The sequence below is a fragment of the Orbicella franksi genome, chromosome 13 (assembly GCF_964199315.1).
Source record: "Orbicella franksi chromosome 13, jaOrbFran1.1, whole genome shotgun sequence".
NCBI classification, from domain to species: Eukaryota; Metazoa; Cnidaria; class Anthozoa; order Scleractinia; family Merulinidae; genus Orbicella; species Orbicella franksi.
The window spans coordinates 8502549-8519900 of NC_138157.1; the positions used below are offsets into that span (position 1 = coordinate 8502549).

The window sequence follows — 17352 nt, forward strand, 5'->3', positions numbered from 1 at the left end:
CGTCATAAAAGGTAATTAACTTTCTGACAAAATTTCTATTCCTTTCCAATAAACGTAATGCGCAAAACTGAAAAATATTCGGGTTCGAATTCGCCCAAACACTTATCTGTTCACACCTCAAATACAGAAATGTAGAAACAGTAGCCCCGAGAACATGCTCGGATATTTTTCCGCGAACGTTATCGGTTCTGAAAAGGGAAAAGTTTTCCGAGAGCGAAGCTCGGGGTAAACTATGGGCTAAAGGAACAGATAATCTACAAGGACAAATATCTGAGCATATTTTTGCGCCAAATGAAAAACCAACAATTGTGTTTATTAACCGTCAAATAATTTTCGCAACACGCGCAGCTTTGAAAATTAGGGAATACCCATTTTTAGCTGGCGTGAGGCATGTTCAGTCATGTAACGCGCGTGTTTCGACCAGTCGCGTGCGAGCGAAAATGCTTGATGGATTATAACCAAGGTTTTTCTTTATATTCAAGGACGCACGACTCGAAGGACACCTGGAATATCGTATTTTAAACCGGCCTGTTTTTCTCAATTCAACTTGAATACGTCATGTGTTCATCCTTGAACACTCTTGAATACTGCACTGCCTGGTGTACATCACCTTTTGCGCGCGCCTTTCTTTGAGTACTTCAAGTGTAGATCACATGTGGTGTGTACCTGTTGAATGGCCGGTTCGTTTGCTACAAACGTTCCTGGGAAATAATTCCTTGAAAATTTGTGGTTATCTTTAGTATGTTTATATTTGCTTCTATAGCAGAACAGACTGAAGATTATTTCAAATTTTCAGGGAATTGTTACTCAATTTAATTCGCTTCCGCATGGTCAACGACTTCTCGTTTTCAATGGAAGTTTTGATTCGGTTTAACCAGATGAATCAGGCCCGTTTGACACGAAAGGACTTAATTTCCTGGGATTCTTGAGGAGTTTCAGTCTTAACCCTAATCCTAACGAAAACCTAAAGCTACGGAGTAGCTAATACTTCGCTCCTTATTGATACCAAAACTTCGCTGAAAAGCTCAAGAAAGCAGTTATTAGAGGATAGTTTCCTCAACCGTCGGAAGAGACTGCGATGGTCGATACAGCCCAGTCATGATGGGCTTTAGTTTTGAAACTGAGTGGAGAGACAAATACAGAAAAGGTAGCAATAGCGCGAAATGTCCGCGAATTGCTGATGTTGACTTCTTGTGAGAACAGGAATGTTCATTTTGCCGTGGTCGAACTCAGTCCCCAGGGGGGATAGGAAGCTTAAGTCCAGGCAACTCTCTTGGCGTGGTGGACTATTTCTGGGCACATCAGACAACTTAATTAAAGTCGGCCAGCCTAAGAACTGTTAAACAAGACTTCTCTCTAACGTAGTTTATTGTTGTCCCAAAATTAAGCCAAGTACATGTTAACTGGAGTATAAATCCGAGAATAAATCGGAACTGCTGTTACAATATCGCCCATAAAAACATCAAGTTAGCATTGTGTGAACGCTAAATAAACATGAAAACTTACAGTACTTGTTCCTACAGAGTGGTTTCACATGACGTTATGGCAGCCTTATTGCTGTCCCAAAACAAGGAAACGGCGGCCATGTTGGTGTCTTCAATAAATCCTGTGGGAGTTGAACTCTTTTTCTTATGTGAACACTTTCTTTTGTTCCGAAGAATTGGCACGTGAGTGAAAACGCTCCATAGGCTCAGTGCATGTCATTACATTGCAATGCATTTAATGTTTCTAATAAAGTTCGGCATTGTTACGTCCGTCTAATTTTTGCCATTTACGTACATCACGTAGAGAATTCTCAAACTTTCTCAGCATGGATGTAACTAATAGACAGACCGTATTCAGTACAATAAGAGTACATCAGCCTCCAGGCGATATTCTATTTAACACAGCAAGTACGGAATTAATAAATATGGCGAGCGAAATAAAACAAGATAACTATATGATATATAATCCTACCAAACCACATGAAATAAATGTGTTCAGTCATACCGCGTACACGTAGACACAATGAATCACTAGCTTCAATTCCTGTCTGTACTTTTACTTAGGCCCTTTTTAAAAGCGGCATCGACAACAAAATATATTATTGCCTAACGAACTACACTGACAGGGGCGGATCAAGTATTTTTCAAGTGGGGGTGGATTGTACCTTCAGGTTGCAGAATCAATTGAGCATGCCCCAAAAATGTGTCAATTTGAGAATTGGAACCTAATTTAAAACTGTTACACCACAAATGATAGCAATGCCACAAAGAAGATATAACATTGAGGTGACTGTCCAGAGTATTTCCTTTCACTTCTGCAACTTCACAACATATTTCAGTTTTCTATTTTTGCTTCTTCTAAAAGGGGAAGTGGCTAGCCACCCAATTCACCCCCCTCCATAGATCCGCCCCCGACTGATACGAAAGGATCAAGGTTGATTACAGGTTCCTGGATCTATTTCTTTTTACGTAAAATCAACGGATTATGATGATTAAAACTGAACGAAATGATCTCTAGCCCTTAAAAATGTCCAGGCATCTGAACACCCCTATAGGTCATCCTTTCTAGCTCGCTGCAAATCAGGTTTGGCATACCAAATGCTCTAACTCTTTGCCATACTTTTTCTGGTTACGGTACTTTCTCACGATCATGATGGTCACTACCAGCAAGGCGATAGCACCCAGTACACCTGCTACGATCGCGATAGAGATGACGCCTGGATCCGAGTGGCCAGAGTCGTCAGATTCATCTTCGCTAGAGCTGTACATGCTGTCGTCCTATTAAAGAAAAAAGAATCTTCAGACTAAGAACAAAGAAGTCAACTAGTACCTTAATCAGCGGACGGATTACCCAATAGTGCAAGAAAATAACTTGTCCAGGTTTTTTTTGTTTTTTTTTGTTTTTTTTTGTTTTTTTTGTTTTTTTTTCACGAGAACAAAGTTTCTTGAGAATTTTTTTATTTTTGTACTCTTGTTTTCCTTTCCATAAATATCCCATAATTGTAGGCGACCTTAAACTGGCATATGTTTTCAGTTCTTTTCGTGAAAAGGAATATGAGAAGAGAAAAAGCTGTTTCAGTTTTTTCATAGTCTCTTGTTGGTAATACATGTAAGGAGCGTGCTAACTAACGGATTTGTCCTCAAGATAACGTTTTCAGGGAGAACAGTTTTTTGTATCTTTGTGTGTCGTTAATCAGTCCTCACCTTGCCGACTTGTTTTTCATCCAAGCTGCTCAGAAATTGTGGGTGTGCCTTCTCACCCCAAACCTGTTTATCCCGAGTCATTAGATCGTCGGAGTCATTACACGACGCCACGAGAAGCCCCTCTTTTCCGACAGAATATCGATCGTATTCATCAACTGAAAGATCGTACACAGGCACGAGTCCGCCTTGGGATGACGAGTAGAGTTGCGAGCCCGTTAGGTGTTGCTTAAGTTTCGGCGCTTTTCCTTTTAATGCGTGAAGCGAATGTGACGTCGTCACGTCTTTAGCATTCAACCACGAGCGTGATCCCACCTCGAAGAAGGGATGATCCGGTGTGACCCAGATGTCTTCGTTGTGCATTCGGAACACGACCAGATCTTTCGCAGGTACGAGGCGTTTCCGAACTTGGTCGACGCGACGGAGGTACGAAACCGACGGATCGTCGCCCTCGTGGCGAGTCACCACCATATCCCCTTCTTTGATACTCTCGATCGGCACCAGACCTTTTGCAGTGTGAACCAAGGTATCCCCTCGGAAACAGGATTTTAGCAGACAGCAGTCGTGATGCCACCTAGGTAAGCACTGAACGTTGTTTGGGTCAGAGCAGTCGCACGTCTGCGGTGGACAACACTTGGGACACTGGATCATGTCGCATTCTGTTCCCACATAAGGCGGGGTGCATTCGCACTTGAATGGGTCATGTGGACATGAGCCATGCTTGCAGGGTTCCACGCAGTACCTGATTATGTTGCAGGGGCCATGTTGAGGATCAAAGCCAGAGACATGGACTTGGCTCACCCAACCATAGTCGCAGGTGCACCTCTTTCCCAAAGGAGTGACGTCACAAGCTCCATGTTCACATCCGTCACACATCTTGACAGAGCACTGTGGGCCCATGTATCCTATGAAGCATTAGATATAAACATAATGTAAAGTCCAAAGGAATAAATAAGCAAAAAACTTAATAAATTAATTAAATACCAGTAAGGCAATGAGCTGATTGAAAAATAACACACGCCGTCACATTTAAATGGGTTAAAAGATCAGTGTAGTAACCGTGTTTGAGTCTGGATGAAACTTCCCATCACTCCTCGTGCTCGCGCGTGATCGCTATTAATATTAACGAGAGAGACGACTGGGGACGACTGTGTTGTATTACATTATCGTTTGCATGCTATGCGGACCTAGCTTCAACCACGATTCCTCACATTGAAGTTGGCCGAGAAAAACGGTGCAGGCGTGGGCTGACTACCCTGATCTCATCGCGGAACCTAACACTTGCGTGACTCTCCTTTAATACGGTCACGCACGATTCTTGGAAATTAATTAAACCATAAAAACACAAACTCCAACCTGGTTTGCAATTGCATGTATTAGGCCCGTCCTCGCATGTCCCTCCAGTGGAGCTGCAGTTAAGGCACGGTCCAGTATACTCGGTACAGTTTTCTCCCTTCCAGTTTGCCTCACATTCGCATACGTCAGGTTTGTGGCTACACCGTCCGTGTGCACACGGTACGCTGCATTCACTGATGGTCTCGCAGTGAAGACCTAGTAGTATATATGTAGATGGTCAAAATACAAGTAAGTAAAATACTAGCAGCATTTTTTAGTTGAGTTAGTCGAGATCGCAAACAAAATATTGACCGAAAGGGGATGGAGCTGGAGTGAGATTTTTGTTCTCTCTCTTCGTTGTTCTTCTTCTCTCTCTTCTCCACGTGCGCTAGCACAAACAAAATCGTCTATAGACAGACTGGTTCTGCTGATCTCGTGGTCAGTAATGGTGGTTTAGGCAGTGAACTGGAGACTCTAGATCTGTTGTTTTGGGATAATAATCTCACCTGAATAGTGTGGCGGACAAACACAATGGGTGAGGTCGATACAGTATCCTCCGTTCAAACATTCAAATCCTCTATGACAGTAAGACCTGACAATGAAACAGACAAGCACATTACGAGATGAGCAATCGGAATGAAAGTGTGAGTTCATCACTCATTCTTGCCCAAAACCGACCGCGTAGGAAGCTACCATTCACCACAGGGCGATTGAGCTCAGTGATGCCAATGCTCCGTAGGAAAAGGGTGGCGGCTGTACATTTTTTCTTTTGTAGCGAAGCTTGTCCACTTTTGCGAGGCCGTTTGTTGCGCAAATACAAAGTTGGCTCCTAACCTTATTTTGTGTTTTATTTAAAGTTAATGTCTTCCGTTACCTTGAGATTTTTGGAGACTTAGCTGTTACGACCATTTCATTGAGCCGCGACCGAAAAAAAAATACAAAACGGCGACCCCGTACGCCTTTGCCGCAAATATTACAAATAACACCTCGATCGTAGAAACGTGCGAACTTCGTTCTTCTGTTACAGTTAATAATAAGCCATGGGTATATTTAATCTGCCGAGCCGAGTTTACTTACATTTTTTCTCGGGTAAAGTTTGCAGTTGGTCCAGCTTACCTGGCACATCCATTTTCAGGGCTGTAGTAATTTTCGTAGCATACGCATTTCATTGGGTCGTTTGGGCATGCTCCATAGACGCAGTTTACTTTGCATAGTGATCGGTCACACATGTCTCCCACCCAGCCAGGATCACAGTCACATTTCATCGGAGACTTGACGCATGCGCCATGTTTGCAGGGAAACCACGGATAGCATGACGACACGTTCTCGCAGTTAGGCCCAGTCCACCCCGTCAGGCAACGTTCGCATGTTAAGCCATCCTGGCCGCAGTAGCCATGTTTGCAGGTCGCATTCGGCTTGCAGTCGATGCTTTCACAGCATTCTCCCGTGTAGAGCCCGGTCCGCTGTCGAGCGTAGCACTGGCAAGTCTGCGTTGTAGGTTCGTAGTTGCCATTTCCAAAGCACTGTGTTTCGGGAGGGCAAGAGCCTTCCACTTCCAAAAGACATATCAGCAAGAAAGAAATCACAAATCTTGCAGACATGATTACGTAACTTCGTACAGATCCTGCGAAAGAAAAAAACCATAGCAATGTATTGCGAGTAGAGATAAGTTAGTTTACCAATATGTATTAAAGAAAATTTAACGTGAATTAAAAACAATAAGGAAAATTAATTAGCCGCGTAGCGAAAGCGGCAACACGTGGGCGCCGCGCTCCAACTCGCGCGCTTTTATCATTACTGGCTAGGTGTCACAGTTCTCCTCCAGTATCACTCGTCTTTAGAGTCAACAATTTTGAACTGAGCTTCCAGGCAAAAAAAGTACATTCAAAAGGACTAGATATTCACCGAGAAAATGTATAAGCCTTTGGTTCTCTGACCTCGAGAAAAAATCTCGGTTTTTCCGGTTTTTCCGGGAATTTTTCTGTCTAGTGCGCAGACCGAATAACTGGTAAATACCGTACTTACTGATCCAACGAACGAATAACTAAACTACAGAGTAGGCTATGGCTGCAGTACTTTTCAAAATACCTTAAAGTTTGATACCTCTACGAAAGGAAAGGAAATTTTATTAAGTTTGACGGGTCACATAAATAGCTTTACGTTTGGGGAAGCCCCATTCGAATTCCACGAAAACCGTAATTGGCAGACAATCACATTAGGCAATTCTGACAAGCTTCCGGTATCGCAAAAATTGGCTGACAGAAGCAAATTTCTGATTTCGAAAGTCAGTCGTGCTAATGCAAGGCAAGTAACTCACAATCGCTTAGTCAAGCAATTCGTTATTTATAACAACTGAATTGAAGCTTTGCCTCTGCATACGTCGTCAATTTATTTATAAATTTAGGCCCAGTTCTGACGTCGTGCTTCTGCCGTGCCGAACTAAATTGCAGTTTGGTTCGACTGTAGCACGGCAGGAAATCAACCCTGATTCAGACGTCGTGCCAGAGTCGAATCAAATCCAGGGTTCACTGAAGCCTCGTAATAATTCTCCTCCTAACTCCCCGAGGGAACGAAATCTCGCCAAAACACATTGACATAATTTATGAATTTAGTTTGGCGCGACAGAAGCACGACGTTTGAATCGCTGCCGTGCCAGAGTCGTGTAGCACGCCAGAGCTTGTCGAACTCAATTGCTTACCGAACTTAATTCAAAAGTTTGATTCAGACGCCGTGATTCTGCCGTGCTTTTGTCGAGAATTTAGTTCGGCACGGCAGAAGCACGACGTCTGAACTGGGCCTCAGCTCTTTCAGATTTAACCCGTGGCAATTTTCCTTTTGAATTCTCCAAGCGGATTAACGTTTTTACTGCACCACTTATTTCCTCGTGTTCTAGGTAATTAATGATACTAGCTGGACTATTTGGTCGTCCTGGCGGAAAATCATGCAGGTAAATCGAAGAAATCGTTTCATGTTCATAATTTCCAGTTTTTGCAGGATCCACTGATTGAAATCGAAAGCGGCGACTATAAAGAAAACAAGTTGGACTTACCTCAGTTTACGGAGTATACAGTAGCCTGTGCAGCTGACTCCAAAATGGTTCAGTTACAAGAGTCAGATTATATATTACGTATATACTGATGCCACTCAAGACCACATGAGACTCACGTGAGTTTACCGTCAACCAATCACAGGGCGCGATTACGGCAAAACGACGATATAATTGGGTGGGGAAAAAACCCTATTCAACCAGAAACAGTTTCGGTTTTGGGTAGTACAGATTGTCATTAACTAATTACATTTTTCGCAAGGAACACGAAATTTTCAGCGTAGGAGCTAAATAACAGTTTCAGTTAGACACTTTTCTGAATACAACTCAAACCTAATGAGAATAGAGTTCTAGCTATTACATTGTGTTAGAAATCAATTTTTAGAACAACACCTGATTTCTGAGAATTGGCGACAATGCGCGGAGTAGGTAAATATTTATATCCGGGGAAATCCCCTTGCGTGCATCACCCAATCTCTTTTATTTGCTCTTAGCTCGTGACCCTCACGTGAAAAATAGCTAATCGTGCATTTTTAAAGCTATTGTTTAATCCAAACAATGACAATGGAGTCACAATAAACCAGGAGTTGTTTTATCAGGTCAAGAAGGATTGTTCAGATGTGAAGAGAGAATTCAACATGTAAAGGTAGGTTTCACTTTGAGTAGGGGATCCCTGACGGGTCATCACATGACATGTCGCAGAAAGCTGCATGAAGTACATTGGAATTCCGATTTTTCGAGCCGCGTAGAGGGACGAAACTTGGTTCGAACTTTTATGCCAAGGAAGCAAAAATGCGGTGCCTCGAATATTTAATTTTTGAGGGTCCAAAACCCGAGATTTGACTGTTAGGAGTTTGTCGTTTGAGGATCAAGGCTTTCTCAGTGTTTCTGGACGGAAAATACCGCACAACCCTAAAGTAATATTTATTGACTGTAGGTCTTATTTCTAGAAACTCAAAATACTTCGAAAAGATTCGAACTAATTAGTACTTCGTTTGAATGATACAATTGTCTCCAGAACTTCTAATTGTGATGAGTATGTCGTCCAGGGGACAGATTTTACGGCGGTTTGAAGGTCGACTAGCTCGCGTACAGTTAAAAATGTATGGAAAAGTCTGTTTACTACGAAAATACTTTATTCATAATGGGAAAACTGCATCCAGTATAAATTTGCAAAATTTTCGACCGGAGGAAAAATAGTTTTGACATTGAACATAGTTGGCGTTTGCATATTTAAATAAGGAACTTGACGAAAGAGCATGGGTGACAGGGTGTATGGGGCGCCGTTTGTAAAAAAAATGATTTAGCCTAATTTTGTCATTTTTTTCGTTATTTACTAAATAAAGTTTTGTGATATGATGTCATACGTTAATGATTTGATATAATAAATCCTGATTTCAAATCATGCGCTTATAAATTATTATTTCAAATCATACTTTTATGATTTGATATAGTAAATTCTGATTTCAAATCCTTAGCGCATGATTTGATAAATTATTATTTCAAATCATGCGGTTAGATTTGATATAAAAAATTCTTATTTCAAATCATGTGTGTATGATTTGATAATAAGTCCTGATTTCAAATCAGACGGTTATGTTTTGATATAATAAATCCTGATTTCAAATCATAAGTTTATGATTTGATATAATAAACCCTGATTTCAAATCTTGCGGTTATTATTTCAAATCACGACTTACTGATTTGAAATCATAGCTCAGTCATTGACTATTTGATGTCCGGCGGATGATGGCTAATTCAATCGCTTATTTGAAACCACGAAAAGCCTTATTTCAAATAATAAATCATAATTTGATATCAGTAAAACCATGATTTAATTTAATAAGTAATAAGTAACCGCAGCGCGTCCATGTGACTCGGCCCTTGGAGTACTAGCGCGGGAGTAATCGCAAAGATGGCGACACAACCAGACCATCTATCGAGGTCAATCGCTTCTGTGGTCTGTAGAGCCGTAGAAAGGGCGGTTGACCAAGCTTTGTCATCTCTTCCTAGCCTTCCAGGTTTTGCTCCTGCGACACAAGAGGTATGTACCATTGATGTATCACTGCATTTGCATCGCTGGGTGATGACCTGTGTGCCCGCCCGCGCCCGACGTCTAACTGAGAAAATACGTTACAGCTATTCCTGCACTGAAATATAATAACCATTAAAAGATCGAAAACCTAGAGCTGTCGATAACTGGCTCATTATCTCTCACTTGGAAACCGTCCCGACACGTTCCTTGATCGTTTAGCAAAAGAGATTAAGATCACTAGAAATGAGTAAAGGCCTGGCAAAACTAGGAAACATTATTGTGAAAACATTGTTTCTTGTTATGCTTCCAGGATGTTTTGAGGCCCCGGTGGCTAAACGAGGACACATTGTTTTCGAAAACAAAGCGTCACGCATGCGCATAATAATAAAATGACTTCCGAAGAAGTCTGGGGAAGACTTTTTTACATATTTTCGTCCCCAGGCCACACACAACACATTTAGATGACATCTGTTCGTCGATTTGTCAGTAAGCCACTTCCTTTTTGAGTTATTTTTTTTGTAAAAAAAAAAATACCTCTTAGTCGGCGCGTCGGGTATGTTATGGACGGGTCAATGGATGAGTGAATGAGTGAGTGAGTGAGTGAGTGAGTGAGTGAGTGAGTGAGTGAGTGAGTGAGAGATGTATGTATGTCACACCAATCAGATTGGATCTACTATAAACAGCCAATCAAATTTCTTGTTGTAAAGGTAAACGGTATGTGAGAAGATTTGATCCCGATACAGTTTAGCACGGCCATATTTATTCTTCTATAAAAGAAGAGGAAGTATTCATATATTGGGTTTACTTCGACATTTTCTGTGGGTTAGGCTGAGGATTTTAGTTAAATGAACGAGATGAGCCTTCGGTTCGTGAGTTAGCAGTATGCAAATGCAACGAGATATTTTTATTTTTAGTTACAAAGGTAACTTGATACTTTTGTTTTTCACAAGGAGTAAATTCAATTAGAGGTCACGAATCGTCGCTTTTAGTTCTTAGGACATTTTAGAGGAGACGAGACTATTTAGATTTGAAACAGTTCTAACGTTTACAATAGTAAGTGCAGGTGACGATTGTTTTGTTCTTGTTGCATGCAAATACAACGAGATATTTTTATTTTTATTTACAAAGTGTAATTTGACACTCTTGTTTTTCACAAGAGAGTAAATTCAATTAGAGCTGACGAATCGTCACCGCTCTTTCCCACGAGATGTTTGCTATCTTTAGTAACAAATGGTAACTTAACACTTTTGTTTTTTATATGGGAGTAAATTCAATTAGAGCTGACAAGTTATCGGCTATTATTCCCAGGATATTAAACAAAAAAAAGCTTTCATTTCTGGACGGTTTTTACGTCTCTGCAGTAGCAGTTTATTTTTATTTGATGGGCATTTTATGACATTCTTTTCAGTCCGATATTTTTAAAGGTAAAAAGTATCAAAACTCTCAAATGTTCTTTGAAGACTGCGTGGCACCAAGTTAATGTGCAATTTAATTAAATCAGACTTTCAATGTGTCAGAGAGGTTTTTTTTCTCTTTCTTTCTATTTTCGGTGAAGTAGTGTTGTGTTGTGTAAAAAGGGTAAGCCTACGCCTCGTATAAAATGCGAAAAGGTCTCTTAACTTGAGTATTTTTGAGCAAAAATTCCTCTTGGGGGTTGGAAGGGCTATGTGATGGGTGAGTGAGGGAGTTATGCATGTGCCCGTGTCACACCAATCACAGTGTGGGTTTTATCAAAGAACGAATCAAAGAAGAGAGAAAGATGGTATCTACATTAATCTGGAGACGTGTCAGATTACTGTAGTTTGTTCAAACATTTTATGGCTTACTATTTAGCTATCTTACCATTACCGATGTAACATCGTATGTACATCATAAATTCCCAGTTTCATTCTTGCTGTACATCGCAACCAAAAAAAACTTGTCAGATTTACCAAATCATTACTGTAAACAGCTCCATGAATGCTCCTATCTCCGGCAATTCACAAAAAAATAACTCTTGCACGCCTTGCGTGCCTATGTTTGTCCTTAGTCTTCATCGAGCTACATCCCACAAACAGGTTCTGTCCTCATACAAGGTATGACTAACTTTGTCTCCTCGTCTTTCCAATTCCTTTTTTTTTTCTTTCCCTTCCCTTTTCTATGACCTGCTTGTGGCTCGTCTGTTTCGACCTCGCCGTCAATCTTTGTTGTACGCTCTGTGTTGCTGGGAAACATTGTTAATCAGCAGCACTGGAAACAAGTTAACGTCGCTTTCATGTTGGCAATACTGGAAAACGTATCAAGGTTTCCAAGCAAATTTGTGTCCGAGAAGCAAAAATGTTTTTGACCTGAGACAAAAAAATTGTTTCTGCAACATATGTTTCCCGTGCGGCTTAACTTAAAACATTTACCACAGCAACGAATGTTTCCGCGACACTTTTTCCTAGTTTAGTCAGGCCTTAAGCGTTTGTTTTAAATATCGCAAGATTCTTGGCTATGGGACCGATGTTTGTCCTTCTGTTCATTCGTTCGTTGGTCCATCCATTAATTCCTTTTCGCCTTCAGTATTCATTCATTCATTCCTCCCTCTGGTTCACTTACGCATCCACATACATTCCCTCGATTTGTAGGCAGCTCAGTGGAAAAAAGAGAAATACAATAATCGTACATTATAACGTATTCGGCAAATCTTTAAAAATGAGCGATTCTTAAAAATAGAACATAGAGCTTTAATTTAGTTTGAAATAGAATGAAAATTCCAGCCAAGATTAAAATAATCTCATTGCTGACAAAACCATTAACTAAACTGATTAATTAGGCTTACTACGAGTTGGTAGAGTCTTAAGAATGGCTGACTGTTAGGATCGAGAAACGCCGGTCAACGTCCCATTTGACAAATCGCTCATATTTTGCCAAAAGATATCCTTAGGTGACCTAATTCTAAAAATCATATTTAGAGGTTCCAGCGAATTTTTATTTTTCAGAAATTCGCAAAAATTTGAATGCGCGGTCAAAGTGCGTTTTTCGTGTAATAAAATGACCGAAATAAGGTGCGAGGACGAAGCGCTGCTTAAGTCTTAAAATAAACTCAATTGACTTCAAACTTCACACAAATGTGGAACAACCACTCTAATTTATTCCTCGCTTTAAACTAATCTCAGATATGTTGATATAGTGGTTTTCCGAACCATTTTAAAAACAGCTATGAAGTGTGTGAAAAATAACGGCAAAATATAGGTCGTGTTTAACAGCATAAAAATGTATCTGGTACCTCACTTTCCGATTATTTTACATTACAGCCTTAAAATATCATTATTAAAGATATACCATGCCAAGTTTCATGCTCGAACTCGCAGTATTTCCCTTGTGAAAAACGAAAATCTATGTCAATGTGTTGGGCGCAAATAACACAATAATTATGCACGAACCAGAGACAAATCAATTTCAATGGCGAAAGTAAAAGGCTATCATTAATTAGAATCCCGTCAATTCACTGCTTTCAGTAGAAACATAATGTCCACTGCATAAAAACTATTTTCAGACGTTTTCCAACCATTGCGCGTTAACTTTGTTTAATTTCATGTCCGCCGTCATGTCTAGTTTGTCATCGCGTGTATTTCCTTAATGTCAACAACACGTGAATGGTTGTCATAACAAACGCAAGAGATTTCCTGGAACCTTTATGTTTTCGATTCACCAAAACGCTTTAAGTTCGTTAAGACACAATAATGGGTCAACTTGGAATGCTTTTTAGCATCAAGGACGTTAAAGGACTGTAAATTAATCGAGTTGAAATATCTTGAAGCAAATCAAAATCGCGCCCTTATTCTAATTTGGTAAACAGCCGATCTCCGTTCAAGTTCAAGAAGTCCAGAGGTTAATCCGGCAATGTATTACCGGTTCAACAACAAAATCACACCGAGGTCATCAAAAGTGTAAGTTTAAAAGTGTAGTGGCAAGTTCCAAATAAATTTCGCCTATATAAATTGGAAACAAGATGTGAAACGGTCTGACCCGAAACAAATAAACAAAATATTAATACGACTAATTTAACCCGAAAATGTTTCAGAAAACATACCTAAAAGCCGTCGATTCCCCTCGATACCACTCCGCATTGCCCTAAAGAGCCCAAGCTTTCTGCTGTAAGAATCAGAGGCCTCGTGAATCTGTATTTATTATATCGGCAACCATGCTGCGTGGCTGATATTCGAGACTCAGTAAAAGTTGTCACACAACCGTACGAGCGGCCCAGTCACGCTTTCACTGCTCTTGCGCAAATGTTCAACATTTCGCAATTTACATAAACCGACTACAAGTTTAAAGTGAAATGCGCTTGTGAAAGCTGTCCTATCGAGGAACAATTATTTCTTGTTTTTGAATGGCTCTTAGTTGTAGCTACAGTCGGGGAGGGGGGAGAGGGTATTCCCGGAAATTTCGGATATCTGTATGCCGTGGAAGATTAAGTGGTCTCCAGCTCTTAACGCCAGCACTGAAACACTAGATGATTCTCGAAGTATCACAGGGGTCACTAAGCCAAATAATTTTGAGTGTAGCTCCGCTGAGTCAATTAACCGTTGGCGCGCATATTGCATTGACCGTGGACAGGTGGAAAAACAGTTAAACCGGAAAAGCCTGTTGCACATTGCAATTTAGCGTTGTCCAACATGCAGTCGGTCTGGTTGTAATGTTAATCGTATTGGAGAGAATCTCAAGTTTTCTTTCGACACATACTGGGGTGACATACTACTAGATGGGCGTGGCCGGGAGCCACGAGTCAAGTCAGTCAACTCGCCATGCTTAACCGAGAAGAGTGACTGCGACCTTAACATCAGTGCCATTATCAACGGGTGTGACCGAGGAAGCGTCTGCTGAGGTTTCCATAGATAGTAACCATGCACGGTAGGGGTGTATTGATGTCTTCAAGGCCGCTGCATTCGTGTCTCTTATAGGCTGTCTACTTTAGAGAGGCACTTGTCGCTGGAGAAATGTACTCAGTCCCTTGAAAGCTTTTCCCTTATGGACTTAGCCAAAATGTGCTACAAACCTTGCTTGGAGCAGGCGTTGGCGCTTAACTCAAAGCCACAATAGCTCACCAGGAAGCCCTCGTTGTTTTAAAAAAGGTTTGGGCTCTCAGGGCAGTCAGTGACAAGCAGCAATCGTATCTTATGGCAAAATTCCGCGTTGGTCAAACGACAGGCCGAAAGGTTGACGCCGAACTGGTGGCGCGGGAATGCGCAGTGCCCGGGATCCTTATAATATTCGTCTTTTTCAGGTGCTAGTTTTTCTCTCACCTAAGTGCCGCAATGCGCCAAAGTGATCCTGATGAGATGCATGTTCAGGCATCTGAAGAGGAGAGAAATTTTAGTCAGGCAAAGGAAGTTGTAGAAATACTCCAGCTCCAACATCCTTTGGTACACGACCAGCAAGACTCCTGTGCCTTGGCGATGGAGGGTGACCTAAAGAACCTGAAACTGTGTATCCTACCGTGCGGGTGCGAAGACATGGGACTAGATATACCTCTCCCACTCGTGCGCGGAAAAGCTCCAAACTCGGCGCTTCTGAAGTATTTTACTAACAACTGCACTTGGCGGAAGTGTTCTTAGGAACTGCCGGTGTTTGGCTTCTTCGGTATTTAGCAAACACCTCTTACGGGGGGGGGGGGGGAGGGGGAGGATCGTTTAATTTTTGTAGAGAAGGGGAGGGAGTAGAGGAGGAAGACACACAGTCATTCCACTAGTGGCTCACTATCACTCTTCGCGGTTAAGCATGGAAAATTGACTGACTTGACTCGTGGCTCCCGGCCACGCCCATCTAGTAGCATGTCACCCCAGTATGTGTCGAAAGAAAACTTGAGATTCTCTCCAATACGATTAACATTACAACCAGACCGACTGCATGTTGGACAACGCTAAATTGCAATGTGCAACAGGCTTTTCCGGTTTAACTGTTTTTCCACCTGTCCACGGTCAATGCAATATGCGCGCCAACGGTTAATTGACTCAGCGGAGCTACACTCAAAATTATTTGGCTTAGTGACCCCTGTGATACTTCGAGAATCATCTAGTGTTTCAGTGCTGGCGTTAAGAGCTGGAGACCACTTAATCTTCCACGGCATACAGATATCCGAAATTTCCGGGAATACCCTCTCCCCCCTCCCCGACTGTAGCTACAACTAAGAGCCATTCAAAAACAAGAAATAATTGTTCCTCGATAGGACAGCTTTCACAAGCGCATTTCACTTTAAACTTGTAGTCGGTTTATGTAAATTGCGAAATGTTGAACATTTGCGCAAGAGCAGTGAAAGCGTGACTGGGCCGCTCGTACGGTTGTGTGACAACTTTTACTGAGTCTCGAATATCAGCCACGCAGCATGGTTGCCGATATAATAAATACAGATTCACGAGGCCTCTGATTCTTACAGCAGAAAGCTTGGGCTCTTTAGGGCAATGCGGAGTGGTATCGAGGGGAATCGACGGCTTTTAGGTATGTTTTCTGAAACATTTTCGGGTTAAATTAGTCGTATTAATATTTTGTTTATTTGTTTCGGGTCAGACCGTTTCACATCTTGTTTCCAATTTATATAGGCGAAATTTATTTGGAACTTGCCACTACACTTTTAAACTTACACTTTTGATGACCTCGGTGTGATTTTGTTGTTGAACCGGTAATACATTGCCGGATTAACCTCTGGACTTCTTGAACTTGAACGGAGATCGGCTGTTTACCAAATTAGAATAAGGGCGCGATTTTGATTTGCTTCAAGATATTTCAACTCGATTAATTTACAGTCCTTTAACGTCCTTGATGCTAAAAAGCATTCCAAGTTGACCCATTATTGTGTCTTAACGAACTTAAAGCGTTTTGGTGAATCGAAAACATAAAGGTTCCAGGAAATCTCTTGCGTTTGTTATGACAACCATTCACGTGTTGTTGACATTAAGGAAATACACGCGATGACAAACTAGACATGACGGCGGACATGAAATTAAACAAAGTTAACGCGCAATGGTTGGAAAACGTCTGAAAATAGTTTTTATGCAGTGGACATTATGTTTCTACTGAAAGCAGTGAATTGACGGGATTCTAATTAATGATAGCCTTTTACTTTCGCCATTGAAATTGATTTGTCTCTGGTTCGTGCATAATTATTGTGTTATTTGCGCCCAACACATTGACATAGATTTTCGTTTTTCACAAGGGAAATACTGCGAGTTCGAGCATGAAACTTGGCATGGTATATCTTTAGTAATGATATTTTAAGGCTGTAATGTAAAATAATCGGAAAGTGAGGTACCAGATACATTTTTATGCTGTTAAACACGACCTATATTTTGCCGTTATTTTTCACACACTTCATAGCTGTTTTTAAAATGGTTCGGAAAACCACTATATCAACATATCTGAGATTAGTTTAAAGCGAGGAATAAATTAGAGTGGTTGTTCCACATTTGTGTGAAGTTTGAAGTCAATTGAGTTTATTTTAAGACTTAAGCAGCGCTTCGTCCTCGCACCTTATTTCGGTCATTTTATTACACGAAAAACGCACTTTGACCGCGCATTCAAATTTTTGCGAATTTCTGAAAAATAAAAATTCGCTGGAACCTCTAAATATGATTTTTAGAATTAGGCCACCTAAGGGTATCTTTTGGCAAAATATGAGCGATTTGTCAAATGGGACGTTGACCGGCGTTTCTCGATCCTAACAGTCAGCTATGGAACGCCAGAACTGTCTTATGATACTTTTTTTTATTATATTGGGTGGTTATGTCATT

At 41.1% G+C, this 17352-nt stretch overlaps 2 protein-coding genes across 2 annotated transcripts in view; one reads left to right on the forward strand and one right to left on the reverse strand.

Moving 5' to 3' along the window:
* On the reverse strand, window positions 1–7614 carry LOC145465151 (uncharacterized). The gene is made up of 6 exons (XM_081448922.1): window positions 7570–7614; window positions 5637–6144; window positions 5027–5112; window positions 4542–4736; window positions 3189–4090; window positions 1–2762 (listed from the first exon to the last, which is right to left on the reverse strand). The coding sequence occupies exons 2-6, from the start codon at window positions 6119–6121 to the stop codon at window positions 2565–2567; spliced, it is 1866 nt and encodes a 621-aa protein (XP_081305048.1). The 5' UTR covers window positions 6122–6144; window positions 7570–7614; the 3' UTR covers window positions 1–2564.
* Window positions 7615–8034: 420 nt separating this feature from the next.
* LOC145465158 (uncharacterized) overlaps window positions 8035–17352 on the forward strand; it is a 23372-nt gene continuing 14054 nt past the window's right edge. The window contains exon 1 of the mRNA XM_081448931.1: window positions 8035–8212. The gene's annotated coding sequence lies outside the window, so the exon portion shown is untranslated. The remainder of the gene's footprint in view (window positions 8213–17352) is intronic.

Excerpts from the sequence above, each read along its gene's own strand:
- LOC145465151 (XM_081448922.1), bottom strand. The coding sequence starts at position 6,121 with ATGTCTGCAAGATTTGTGATTTCTTTCTTGCTGATATGTCTTTTGGAA. Across the intron at positions 5,113-5,636 it reads CCTGAAAATGGATGTGCCAG|GTCTTACTGTCATAGAGGAT; the intron begins GTAAGCTGGACC and ends TTTCATTGTCAG. Across the intron at positions 4,091-4,541 it reads TACATGCAATTGCAAACCAG|GATACATGGGCCCACAGTGC; the intron begins GTTGGAGTTTGT and ends AATGCTTCATAG.